The 12,936-nt window shown below is 45.0% G+C and overlaps 2 protein-coding genes across 8 annotated transcripts in view; one reads left to right on the top strand and one right to left on the bottom strand.

Annotated features, from left to right (window-relative positions):
- ImpE3 (Ecdysone-inducible gene E3) overlaps positions 1-12,936 on the top strand; it is a 90,365-nt gene that overhangs the window by 31,021 nt on the left and 46,408 nt on the right. The window lies entirely within an intron of this gene.
- LOC116432686 (uncharacterized) overlaps positions 1-12,936 on the bottom strand; it is a 240,693-nt gene that overhangs the window by 195,443 nt on the left and 32,314 nt on the right. For all 5 annotated transcript variants that reach the window (XM_076368333.1, XM_076368342.1, XM_076368339.1 and 2 more), the window contains exon 3: positions 10,908-10,974. In XM_076368333.1, coding sequence (XP_076224448.1) covers positions 10,908-10,974 — 67 coding nt within the window. The remainder of the gene's footprint in view (positions 1-10,907; positions 10,975-12,936) is intronic.

Below are 12,936 nucleotides of genomic sequence, written 5' to 3'. Positions count from 1 at the left end.
GATTTACAGGAGATTCTACAGTCCGTGGAAATTAACACTGGCCTCCCAGACATTTATTGCACGGTTTATTCTATTGCTCCTTGGAGAATGGACGTCCGTTTATTTAGATGTTGGAATTTGGAGGTCTAACCCTCTCGAGTTTGTTGGTATGTCTCGGTGAAGTCTAGACGCTTAATTGCCGATCTATTGAAATTTTCATTTTTCTTCATTAGACTGGACTTTCTTAATGGCAGATCAGTAATATTTAAAGTTGGAAGAATTGTCTCGAAAACTGCACAAATCATCGGACATTCGTTTCCTCTTGGAATTTCAACAGGAAAGCCGTACGTATCACGTGGACGCACCTCTCAGTGTGCGATGAAACAGAACGCGACACATTTCTCATCACGCGAACAAAACTTCCAGCCATTTCTCCTCGAAAAAGCAATCCCCGGCGTCTGGCTCCGCGTCCGCCGGATACGTGTCCGACCGCCGGCCATTGATTAGCGGCAATCATCGGAGACACCGGACGGGAAACCCACTGGACCAGATCCTTTCGCGAGCACAAAGCCGGCCGGGCGTATTTCATTTTTCAGATGATTGATCGCCGGCGCGCGGGGGATGGAAAAACAATGCGTCGCCGAATTGAGAGTTCCGCGGGGATGAAAGCTCGCACGGTCCAATAAGCCTCCGCGATCGCCGAAAAGCGCGATCGTGGCTCCCGGCCAACCAGGCCAGAGTTGTAAATCGCCGCCTTTTTTTCCTTTCTTCGCGATCGCCGTGGGCCGATTTACGAGCAACGGCCGACCGGGGTATTTAACCCTTTGCTTTACAATATTGCGTCAAACTCGCGGTGAAGATTTCGAACAGAATTTAATATGAATGTCACTTCACCCTTAACACTGGAACTACATACCAGTCACAATGACTGGTTTCGATTTGTTTGTTTAGCAGTTATTGACATCTTCGAAGCATTGAATACTCGAAATGATCTTGAAAATAAGTAGTTTCACTAGAGTACTATAACGAATGTCTAAAGAAATTGAAAATAATCTATCGTTACAATTTTTATAGGAACTGCATATTAATCGTATTAAATGCTCGGTAGTTCTAGTGTTAATCCAAGAAAGAATCGTTCGATATGCTTGATTGAGTGTTGAACGCACAAAATAATTGGTTCGCGTCACGATAGAATCACACGTGAAAATGAAATCGGAATTCCCGGAGAGGGATTACTTTAATCAGCTTCAAATCGAAATGTAAAACGCGTTGCTTATGGTATTTAGGTTCGCGTGGGTGCGCTGATATTCTTCGAGCGTCCCCCGTTGCCACGTTATTGCCGACAGACCCGATCCGTCAATGGCCAGACGAACAGAGACTTCATTTGCCGTTGCAGCTGCAGCGGATACGCTCGCGGTACTAATTATCGGCTGGTCGTTATTCAAATTAATACGTTTCGTTTCTGACCGCACACTCGATCCGCCGCGTATCCGAGCGTACACGAACGGAATTGTGTTTCCATTACCGTCGGCGAAAGTATCGGCGGACTAATTATAATTGATGATGTCGGATCGGCGTTCGCGGCGCTTTGTGGTCGGCTGAATTCTCTGTCAGTCGGAACAATTACTTAACCGCGTGGGTTCTTTGAGTTCTATTTCCAATCCAATGACATAACTGGAATTTTATTTCATCCGCGGGGAACAAAGCTCGCGTTCGGACGGATCGCGACTGGAAATCCTTCGCCTGGGATTCACGAATTAATTATTACTCAAAGAATATTTTAATTAAATGTTCCCCGGCTGTTCTCGGTACAGAATAGTCCATCCAAAGGTTCCAAAGGTTTCCAGATCTCAAACAAAGATCTCGAGTTCGCTTTACCGTTTGACCATCAAGAAATCGAGATAGAACAAACATGATAAAAATGAAGGAAAATCAATATTTCTAATCACATTACAAAAGATTTGAATTGGTTGAAATTTCAGCTTAGCTATTACTTAATCAGCTTCTTCGGAAATTACTCAGAGGTATTCGTACCCTTTGACCTAATATTCATTTTGATCTATCTAGTTCTAGTGTTAACTTAATATCAGTTTTCATATCGATTAATTAGTTCTTCAGTTTCGCGCTTTCTCGCTTCTATTTTCACTAATAAAAGTTCATTATTCAATTCGCTTATCTTTATCGCACGGCCAATCATTTAACCAGTCAGGTAGGAATAAGTATGCATAAGGTGTCGGTACGTTAGTGTTAAACAACACGTTCGGAAATTGAATTCCGCGCCGCGCGGATACAAAATTCCCCGGGTTCTTGAAATACAGCCCCGAGGCGTCCCCGCGCGGGCCTGCCGACGGGGGAGCACGCCACTCAATTTGCTTAATGGAAAGAGCTTCGGGTATAATTTACAATCCGCGGCACGGTAATTTACGTTTCGCAATTTGCCCGTGTTTCATCAAGACCGCCGCCGCTCTCGCTAGAAACAAGCGTCGCGCTGCGCGAGGAAACGCCGGACGGTAAACGCGAGCACAATGAGCGATTGACGCGGGCCCGGCCGGATCCGCTCAGAAAATTCCGCGTCGCGGGCCTGAAAGAGCGTCTGTACGACCGGAAGAATCGGAGTTGTCTCGCGAACAGACACGCCCGTTCGATTAATTTCGGCGTAGACGGGGATCTTTGTTGCAGCGTCTCTCGATTCGTTCCGCGCGACGGATCCTGGCTGAACTTGTCTTTCGCTTTATCTTGTTGGGACCGGAAATTCAACAGCGCGCTAATATTTCTTAACCCCTTGTCCTACAACAACGAGCGAGACCCGTGGTGAAGATTTTCAACATGATTCGACAAATAAATATAATACTCAGTTCGTTCGAAATCAGAGTAAATATTGTTCCTCTGTAATCAACTATTACGCTTGAAAGGAAATACAGGAATAACATATGCTTAGAATTTTTCTCTTTTTCCAATAAATTATTAATGACAAAGTAGCCGTATCGATCAGAGTCGAGAAAGATATCATATGCCAAGGGGTTATCAGAAATGTCCCGACAAACGATCGGTGTTCTCGGATGTCGCAATCTCTTCTCGACGCGTTATCCTGTTGTTTCTCGCTGGTCAACTAACAACTGACTCTCGTCCTCTCCTGGCACTCGTATTTAGCAACACTCACTCACATTCTTTCATTCTTCGTGCACCAATCCTTCGCATCTTTCGCCTGCCGCTCTATCCCATTCGTTCTCACTCATTCGGCGCGCATCTCGACTCATTCAAACATTCACTCGCTGCACGGATAACAATTCTCGAACTTCCTCGGCTGATACTTACTGACATATTCCGCGAAGTATATCCTCCGCTACGAATTTTTAATTGAAGTTCTGCGAATAATATTTAGCTTCCTTCGGCTCGCACTTTTCAACAGAAGCATCCTGAGAAATTCAATTTTCTCGGATAACAACGTCTAATTGAAGCACCGCGAATATTTAGCTTGCTTAACGAACGCTTTTTAATCGAAATATTTCAGGAAAGGTATTCCGTTCGGTTAATTAGCATTTTTTAATTAAACCAACCCGCGAAATGTTCGGCTCCCAAAATTATTCACCGCCATCGTTCTAAACGTAAATGAGCTGTTGTCTTCCATTGTGTTTTGCGACGCGGGAATCTGCATATCGATTCGATAGCGGTGCGCGATAAACGAGAAATTACGGTCCACTCGATAGGGTGTTTTCCGGCGTGACGGACTGCCATCCCGATTACGGGCCCGAAAATTCATTTGGCCACCGTCGAGCCCGGCGATACGAGCAACGTGTGTTTTATGAATGAATCACGCGAGCCGTGTTGGTCTTAATTAAAAAAAACCTGCGCGAGAAACGATCATTTTTAACCGACGCTGATTAAACGCGGAACACTCGCTCCGGCGAGCATCGAGCTTCGTTCCCGATTCGGAAAACCGCGAGGAAATTTCGCGCGATCGTCACGCAAGATGCAAATTCGCGAGATTCCGCGCGGTCTGCTCCGTGTATCTCGATCTAGCGCGGGCCGGGTATGCACACGGGCGGCTCGTAAATTCTCATGAATTACAAGGATCATTTGCATCGGTCGCTCCGTGTGCGAATAGTATGGAAATTTATTGCATAATCATTCTTTCATAACAGCTGCGCTGGGAAAAGAGCCACGGCTGCTCTTGTTCCTTAGCTTTCCCCGTCAAACGCCGAGTGATCTATGTCCGCGACGGACTCCTCTCGATGAATGGACAACTCTGGACCGATGGCGCTTAGAAAGTGCGGTGGACACTATTTGTATCATCGATACCTCAATTCTCTTCCTTTTCATTCGTAGAACCAGTTTTCCCACCATTTTCGCAATGATCGATTAAGCGTTCGCAATGCTATAGAATCATTCCGCAATTGTCGAGATTTCTTTATCATTTCCAGAACTATATCCTACTTTGCGCTTCTATAACGAAACAATTCGATGACACCTCTACATAATCATCCCGAAAGTATTACAAGGAACATTGACCACGTTTCCACGAGAGACTTCGAGAGGAAAACAAGTTTTCCAAAACGGCTAGCGCGGTGCATTAAGGCTCCCAAGTTTCCTAAACTTTCACGAGGTCCGAGCATTCAAAACACCTACTTCGCGGTGAAGTCTCCCGAAGAAGAAAGTTTTGTAGCGCGTGAAACGCTTTACACTACGGTGAGCTAAGCGAAACGGCGGAGTTCGGGTTCACCGGTGTACGCGGCCCGAAAGTTTTCGTGTCGGACGATCCGCGTCGACCCGGTTCTCTCGCGTAACTCCGTGTTCGGCGTCATCGGCAGACGTCCCGTTGCCGATTCGCGCGACAGGCGGACAGGACACGTCGATGCTAACCGTCCGGTTTTAATCACGGGACTGACGGAGAAGAAGAGAGGTAGCCAGGGCAAATAGAAAAGAGGACGAAATGCATCGAGGTTAACCGCGTGCACGGTGGGCTCGTCGAGCACCTGGTTCGCTGAGCTTGCATTGGCCCGCGGAGCTTCTGGTTCGATGGACCGCGTTAAACCGAGCTTTTCATCGACCCGCACCCCACCAACACGTACCAGGCAGCCTGGTCCTCTTACTTCTAGTTCTACGGTCGAGTGATCGCAGCTAGAAGCTGCCTGGGACGAGACGCTGTTGCTAGAACATCGTTTCAATATCATTTGTCCCGTTTATTGAGCGTCCAATCTGAGCACTGGCAGGCGGCTGCTGGGGAGCTTCGTGGTTGTCAGTTAAAAATTGAGTCTGAGGGACAAAGAGCTGGAATTCTTTATCTCTATAAAACAAGGCTGTTCCATTTGTAGTATCTAGAATTTTTAGCGTAGTTTGAGGTATTTTTAAGAAGAGTGAATGTAAGAATGAGTGTGAGCGAAGGACAGGCTGTAAAGCGGCTCGAAACGTATAAGAAAGTAAAAGCCTGTATAGACACTTGGTAATTATTGCGCTCACATTTTATGAGTTGATCTTCCTTCTTTTTGCGTTATACAAATTGCACAACGGTGGCGCGCATGTATGCGCTTACGAGGCGAATGGGTTAATCGAACGAAAACTGTGTTAACACATTGCGTACCGGCTGATTATCAGAAAATTGAATTGCGCGGGTTTTCGGTGAGATCCACTTATATCGCTGTCTATAAAAAAACTAAAGTATTGTAGCATCTAGAATTCTTAGCGTAGGTTAAGCTGCTTTTAAGAAGAGTGATCGTAAGAATGAGTGTGAGTGAAGGACAGGCTGTAAAACGGCCGAGGGAAAGTGTCCTCCACAACGTGGCGGACCCAAGATTGCAGGGCCAGCTTTCCAGGGGTGCATCCGAGTGTTTGTGACGAGCGAGAAGAATGCTTGTGGGGGAGAGAATGATTTTTGGGAGAGCCTATAAGAGAGTTGCGGGAAGTTGGCCTCCGTGGCATTTAGTTGTACTTTTCACGTGTTGTCCGTGTTGTTTCCATATTTTCTTAAATACATACATTTATTCCTAGCTCTCGATTACTCAAGATCCACTCTTTCATTATCTATAATATAGTAACACTATACATTGTTTAGGTGGCTGTTTCTCCGGAAAGAACGGAATTCCGTGCTGCGGCGCGAGGAGTTAATAAATAGTAATTCGACGTTGATCCCGCGAGAAAGGGTTGCCTACCGTTGGCTCTATAAAATGGGAGTGCCATGCATCTGAAGTGCCTAATTCGAGTAGACTGTCTTGCATTCTAAGCAGCTGATTTGAATTTCGGCAGCCTATCTCCTGCCGCGATCAAATACTCTATTATTATATCGTGGCCAGTTGACTAGTGGTTCGAAACTGAGGCTCTAGGAATAGCAAAGTTCTATTAGCTCTAGAACAAGGCTGGTACTCTAGGAAATTAGATGTTATTACTAGATTTACGACACGAACCTTCCCATTTGCATTCGTAGACTCGCGAGTTTATCGACAAAGCTGCAATCTCGCGGAGGAATCAACCCCTTAGACTCTAGATTATTTTCGAAATCCTTCAAACTGTTCCACCCTACACAGGAAAGAGTTCCGAGTAAATCAAAGTACCCGAATGAATCACGTTTAACCCTTTGTCCGAAGTGTTCTTGGTTTCTCACTTCGAGATTCACATCGACGTTAGTATTCGATTATAGCTTAATACCACGCTCTATTTATTTACTCAAGAATATTTAGGAGTAATTGAAATGTCACCTTCAAATGGCACGATTGTGATACTACAAATAAATGTAAAAATTGTTGAAACAACTAGAGGTCGCAATAAAATTGAATGTCTAAGGGTTAATCCGTATCCTCATCTCGACGAAGCTAACGCGCTGAAGTATCCTCAACAGATGGAAGATTAAACAATCTGTCAGAATTGCGTGCACAGTCCGCTGAATCCCATTTTCCGCTCGAACCGCGATCCTCCTAAAACATCTGGGTATCGGCTCGTAAATAATGCGGGGAGCCGTCATTCGCTATCACAATGTCCCAGGAAAGGTATCCCGGGACATAAATTCAGAAGACGCTGGGAATCGCATTATCCCGATGGAAGTGGATCCGTTCACCGTTCGAACGGTCCCGGAACGGTTTCGAGGGTCCTCCTGGCCGACGGCCAGAATTCGCCGTTCCGCCGGACACGCGGCCGCCGCCGGGCCGGCACAGCACGCATTTTACAACCGCTGGAACAACACCAGTCATCGGGCCGCGATAATTCACGCGCCGCAGTCCACAGACAAAACGGCCGTCGCGTGCATCCCCTCGTCCATCACTCCGAGTGCCGAGGATTCTCGAAAATTTCGCCGGCCGACCCTCTCCGTCGACGTTTACTAACGGCACGGCGACGCGCTGCAACCATCCACGTCACGTAATTCGTTGTCCCCAGTCACGATCCGGTGACCGATTCCCGCGGATTCCCCTGCAACGCCCGTTCAATTATTGATCGCAGATTATCCGACAGATTGCCTGACCCCCGCGATCTCCGGCAGTTTATTGGGATTGCCGGACGCCTATGTACCGACGGCTAATCAGCTAATGATGTAGAGACTGTGGGTCCTTCGAATTGTTCGAACGAACTCGTGGGTAGAATTGATAAATGCGTTTGTGTATTCGATCGTTTTCGAAGTAAAATTGTATTAGAAATTGGGATATTGACGTGCAAATTAGATTCTTCAGTGGTTGTGTAAGAGAATATTTTAGAATTAGCAATTATTCGAAAATATCATTTTCGATAGTAACACCTCGATCAACCTCCGATTGTATGGAAGAATAATTATTCTTTCTCGCGTTCATTTCCCGAAGATGTGAAAGCAACTTCAACTCTACTCAATTCGAGTAAAATTGTATTAGAAATCGGGACATTGAAGTGCAAATTAGATTCTTCAGTAGTTATGTAAAAGAACATTCTAGAATTAGCAATTATTCAAAAATAATCACTTTCGATAGTAACATCTCCATCAACCTGCGATTGTATGAAAGAATAATTATTCTTTTTCACGTTCATTTCCCGAAGATTTGAAAGCGTCAACATCAACTCCACTCAATTCGAGTACCCTTCGAAAGACGCGATAGAACCGCACGAAACATCGGCCCGAATTTCAAGATTAATTTCACTTTCCACCATCGATCAGACGTCACCTAGTTCGCGGTTTCCTCGTGCATCTCTAAAAGCGTATCAATCATTCAGAGTCGCCGGTTCCACGAACGCCGCGAGTTGCATGGGAACCACGGGGACTCGTTAAACGCTGGGCGGCACGTGTCCGTCCGTTGGCAAATCTCTCTTCGATTAACCCAGACCTTCGGCGTCGTCGTCGGTTCCATCCGACGCAAGAAAAAACCGGTGGCCGAGGGGGTGGGCTCGACGGGGCGAGTTTGAAGAGGGCAGTAGGCGGTCTGACGGTCGGAGGCAAGAGCCACGACCTAATCTGCCATAATGCAGCCCGACATGCAAATAGATATTTTTAACCTTGTCTCGAAGGCGATCGATAGTCGCGAAGGCGGCACGGAGCTCGTCTAAATAATTGCTCCTCTTCCTCCGCCCCCTCCCCCGACGTCAGACACAGAGCGTGGTTCGTGTTCTTTCGCGCGCCGCTTGCATTACAGGGGTTCGAGCGTTCCCCTCCCCCTTTTGCCGTCCGGTTTCACCGCGATCCGTTGGCCACCGAGCGTATCAAGGACGATGGACCGATGGTTTTTACCCTTTAACCCTTTGCGCTCGAAAGATTTCCACCGGAAATATTCAACATTTTCCGATGAGACAGACGACATTGTTTGAAACTAATTTAACGGTAATTCACAGATAAATCAACCCTTTGCACTTCGAAGTTTTTCACTAGAAATATTTCAACATTTTCTGATGAGATGAAGAAGATATTTCGTAAAACCAACTCGAGAAATTCACGCGAATTGATGGACAAAGCTATTTTACGTCAATATTTCTCAGATTGATGCATTATATGAAGTATATTAAATATCAAACTTTGTAGCTTCACTGTAGGAAATCAAGTGACTGAGAGTCACCTCCCGAGTGCAAAGGGTTAAGGAACAAGCTATTTTATTTATTTCACATAGCGACACAAACTTTAATTTAAAATACTAAATATTCAACTTCATAGTTATTGTATTAAATCAAGCGGTCACTGAGAGTCACCTCTCGAGCTCAAAGGGTTAAGCTGTCGCGTGATCGGTTTCTCGTTTTTCTGTAATTCCCCTGTTCGGACGGGACGGGAAATCATTCTTCTCGGTTGGCAAAGCTGCGTCGGTTATAAATACTCCCGCGGAGGAACGATAACCGTATTTCCTGGGATAAGAAGCTTTAACGATGTAGATCGGCCGCTTTCCCCGGGAGCCTTTAACGCTGTCCCTTGAAAGTTAGTGATCGATAGGACTTTTTAATGAACTCTTCTGCGCCCGGTATTGTGTAGAGTTGTATTAAGTTACGCAACGACGTGTTTTAGAATCGGATGCTAAAGGCGTCCCGACTCTTCGTTTGAATTATTCTGCGATGAAATCGTGAACGTCGCGATGATTTTTCACAGAAATCCTACTTGTTTGCTCAAGAGGAATATTTCACGGGGCGTCCCGTTTATTCTTGAGATCTCGTGTTTGAGATAAGGGCGAGAGTATCGTTTGAATCCGCCGCGTACAGCTTTCTAGCCGGGTTAACCCAGTTTAAGTAATTTTAATCCCGGAATCGAGCCGGAATCCCGAGCCTCCCGCGAGAAACTTTGTTCGGAAGTTCCTCGAGGGCGGGTCTTAACCGGAGATGAACTTTAAGACTCCTAAATTCCGGTCGTCCGCGGCTATGATTCTCGGGGGGAGAGTACATCACGCGGGAAGCTCGCCAAGTTCGCGCGAATACTTGATCCAGGGGGTCGGTCTGTTATCGTTCCGCGGATTGAATCACCGGGAAACAAATTTTTACCCAGTCCCGTGTCAAAGTGAACGTGGAATATTTGATTCGCTCGTCCCCCCGTTAATCAACGTTCGTATAATTTCAATCCCCAGGTAGGATTCACGGTAAATTAGATTGAAATGATTGGTAACGGGAGTGCATTCAGCTATTTCAAACGGGGAATTTCAATTTCGACGAAAATTTCTCGCGGCGTTAGTCCGGCTTTAATCGAATTTCATTGAATTACTTTTCGAATGGTATTTACGCTATACGGTTAATCAAATTCGCGAATGTTTAAAAATATCGACTCGGTTGGGTATTTAAAAGTTTGCTTTCCTTAACTAAATGGAACATCGTCTCATTTAATTAAGCGGCAACGAAGAACCGTGTAACGTTACGGCGATCGCGATATCCGAAGATGGTAGCGGACGTTTCGCGCGGTTGTTCGGGTTCCAGAGGAACCCTGGATCCCTGCGCTCGATAATCCGCGTCGAAATAAATCCTGACCAGGCGGTCTCTGAGCCGGACTAAAATCAGATATCCTTCGAACCGTGCCGCGAACGGTGGAATGCGCAGCTCGGACGACTGCTTTCGCAAAGGCAGCGTTATCGGACACCGATCCGCGCGCCCCTCGAGCCACTTACGAACGAGAGGAACGGTTGAGCAATTTTCCTAAATATACACACCACCGGAGTTGCGTACAGTACAGTTTGATTTATGAAAATACTACATTTCATTGTCTAATTCGCAGGAACCGGAATTACGTAGAAATCTGCTCATTTTATGAAATATTCTATAAATCCGAAATATCCTTTATATCCTTCCCTTTCGAACAAATTAATCTAATTACCTGTGATTACTTACATTAATACATTCAGTAGAAAATATAAAATTGTCGGGGAAGAAAACTAGTGATTTCCTTTGGACAATCGGTTACAATTAATTCAACTGAAATCTCATGGTTCGAATTTTAATGCTTTTTCCATGAGAAGGAAGTAAATTCGAGTCTAGGGAATTCTTCCCGAAGCAATTCTAGTGGAGAAACGTGACGTACTCACTTTGGTATATCGCCGATCTTCGGTGGCCGACATTTTCGTGGAGGAACGTCTCCCCATATGTTGTACGCTGAAAAATAATAAAAAATAAAATCATTTCACGGTTTCATCGTTCGTCGCTTCTTCTAATTTCCACTTTCTTCGTTCAACGCGAGCCGTTAGGCGTGCGAATCGTCGCACGCGAGCATTCCGCGTCGCTGAAAGCCGAGGCGAAGAATTGCAAATGGCGGACGGCCAGGCGTGAGGCTCGGATGTCGGCGCGGGAAATTAATGTTTCATTACCAGTGTTCCGTCTCGATTACTTTCATCGTACGTAACAGTTGTAATAGGATTAGGTAACGCGGTGCCTTCCAGCATCGGACCTTTTAATCAATTATCCTTTAACGTGGGCGATAACGTAATAATAGAGGCTCCCTGGTCTTCGGCGGATACGAAATGTGGAACGATACAATTATTAGGTCGTTATACGGGAGCTGGCTGTTCCGCTGATTGCCGAGCCCAATCGCGCTTTGCTGAATAACAATTATCGGGCCGGGCAATTAGCGATTCGGATTCTTTCATAATGAAAAGGCACGATCAATTTAAATTCAGAATATTCTTTGCTTCTTCTCTGCACTCCGTATTGCCGGGAGACCGATGTTATTCAATCTTTTCAATGTTTTTAATAATTGTTCCGTAATAAACGGTGTATGATTTATTTTGTTCACCTATTATTAATTCTTATTATAACATTTCCAACGGGAATGAAATTGAATTCATTGAGATCCACAAGATTTTCTGTGAGATTAACCGGATGCTCGCAGCGTTAGCGGTGAATTGTTACCGAAACATTGCCGTAATTTGCTAATTAGAAGGCCAGACTGTAATCGGAAGTTTCAACGGCAACAATCGTACGATAGCGAATGGGAAAAGCCTCAAATCTCCCATTTCCTACGAACAATACAACGGAAGGGGTGCGGGAAAATCGCGTACAGTGCGCAGAACTGCAAACTCGATTCAACCGAGGGCTAAGTGGCCGCCGGCGGAGCTGCGCTGCATCACCCGTTCACTCGTATATATCGGAAACGTTCAAAGGGTGAACTTTATAATTAGTAAATGCCTCTGAAGCCGTCCGATCGATGCGACGATTGCAAGATGCACAGACCGCGTAAAGAGATCACGGTTTCCCGGCTGTTTATTCGCAAAAGAAACTTACGAGGAAAATACATAAACAATGCAAGCAGTAAAACGTAAAAGAACATTCTTATTTATACTTCACTGAAATTATTACCGGACTTTAGAAACTTCTATTTAAAATGCACAATAAAAACTGCATCCTTTGTGTACACAGAACTTTTTAAACGCTTTATACTTCTACAACTTTGAATTTGTCAAACTTTTCTTAATCCTCGTTATATCTTCCTCAAAGCTATAAGCCTTCACTATCTTGCTCTCACACTCGTCAATCTCAATTAACATCGTTACGATCTACCATATTTAAGTTTCTATTCTGTCGAGTACATGCTTGAGTCGCTCAGAAGGCAATTTTCTGATTTTTGTAAATTTTAATCGGATCAATATCATTCTTTTTAGTTATTCAAAGATATATCTCCTATATATGTTTTGTAATTTCAAAAGCCACAACATTCATTTTTTCTTCTCTGGACTTAACCGCCAATTTTCTGATTTTTCTAAATTTTAATCGAATCAATATCATTCTTTTTAGTTATTCAAAGATATATCTCCTATATATGTTTTGTAATTTCAAAAGCCACAACATTAATTTTCTCATTTTTTTCCGGACTTAACCGCATTAGCTTCTGAGCAACTCATCTGTCGAAGACACGCGTTCCGCCCGCACAGAAGAAAAAACACGGATTAACCGATGATTATCGGCGCATCGATTAATCCGCTCATTAACAGCCGACGACGGATCGCCGATCAAAGGTCAAGAGTTTCTCCGACGGCGGCATCGACGCGTCAGTTGATTGGAAGTAATTCAATCATCAACGAGATCAGCCCCGCCATTAAAAAGGGACAACGGAAACCGACG

The sequence above is a fragment of the Nomia melanderi genome, chromosome 1, assembly GCF_051020985.1.
Source record: "Nomia melanderi isolate GNS246 chromosome 1, iyNomMela1, whole genome shotgun sequence".
In the NCBI taxonomy this organism is placed as follows: Eukaryota; Metazoa; Arthropoda; class Insecta; order Hymenoptera; family Halictidae; genus Nomia; species Nomia melanderi.
This window is presented reverse-complemented; position numbering and strand designations above follow the sequence as displayed.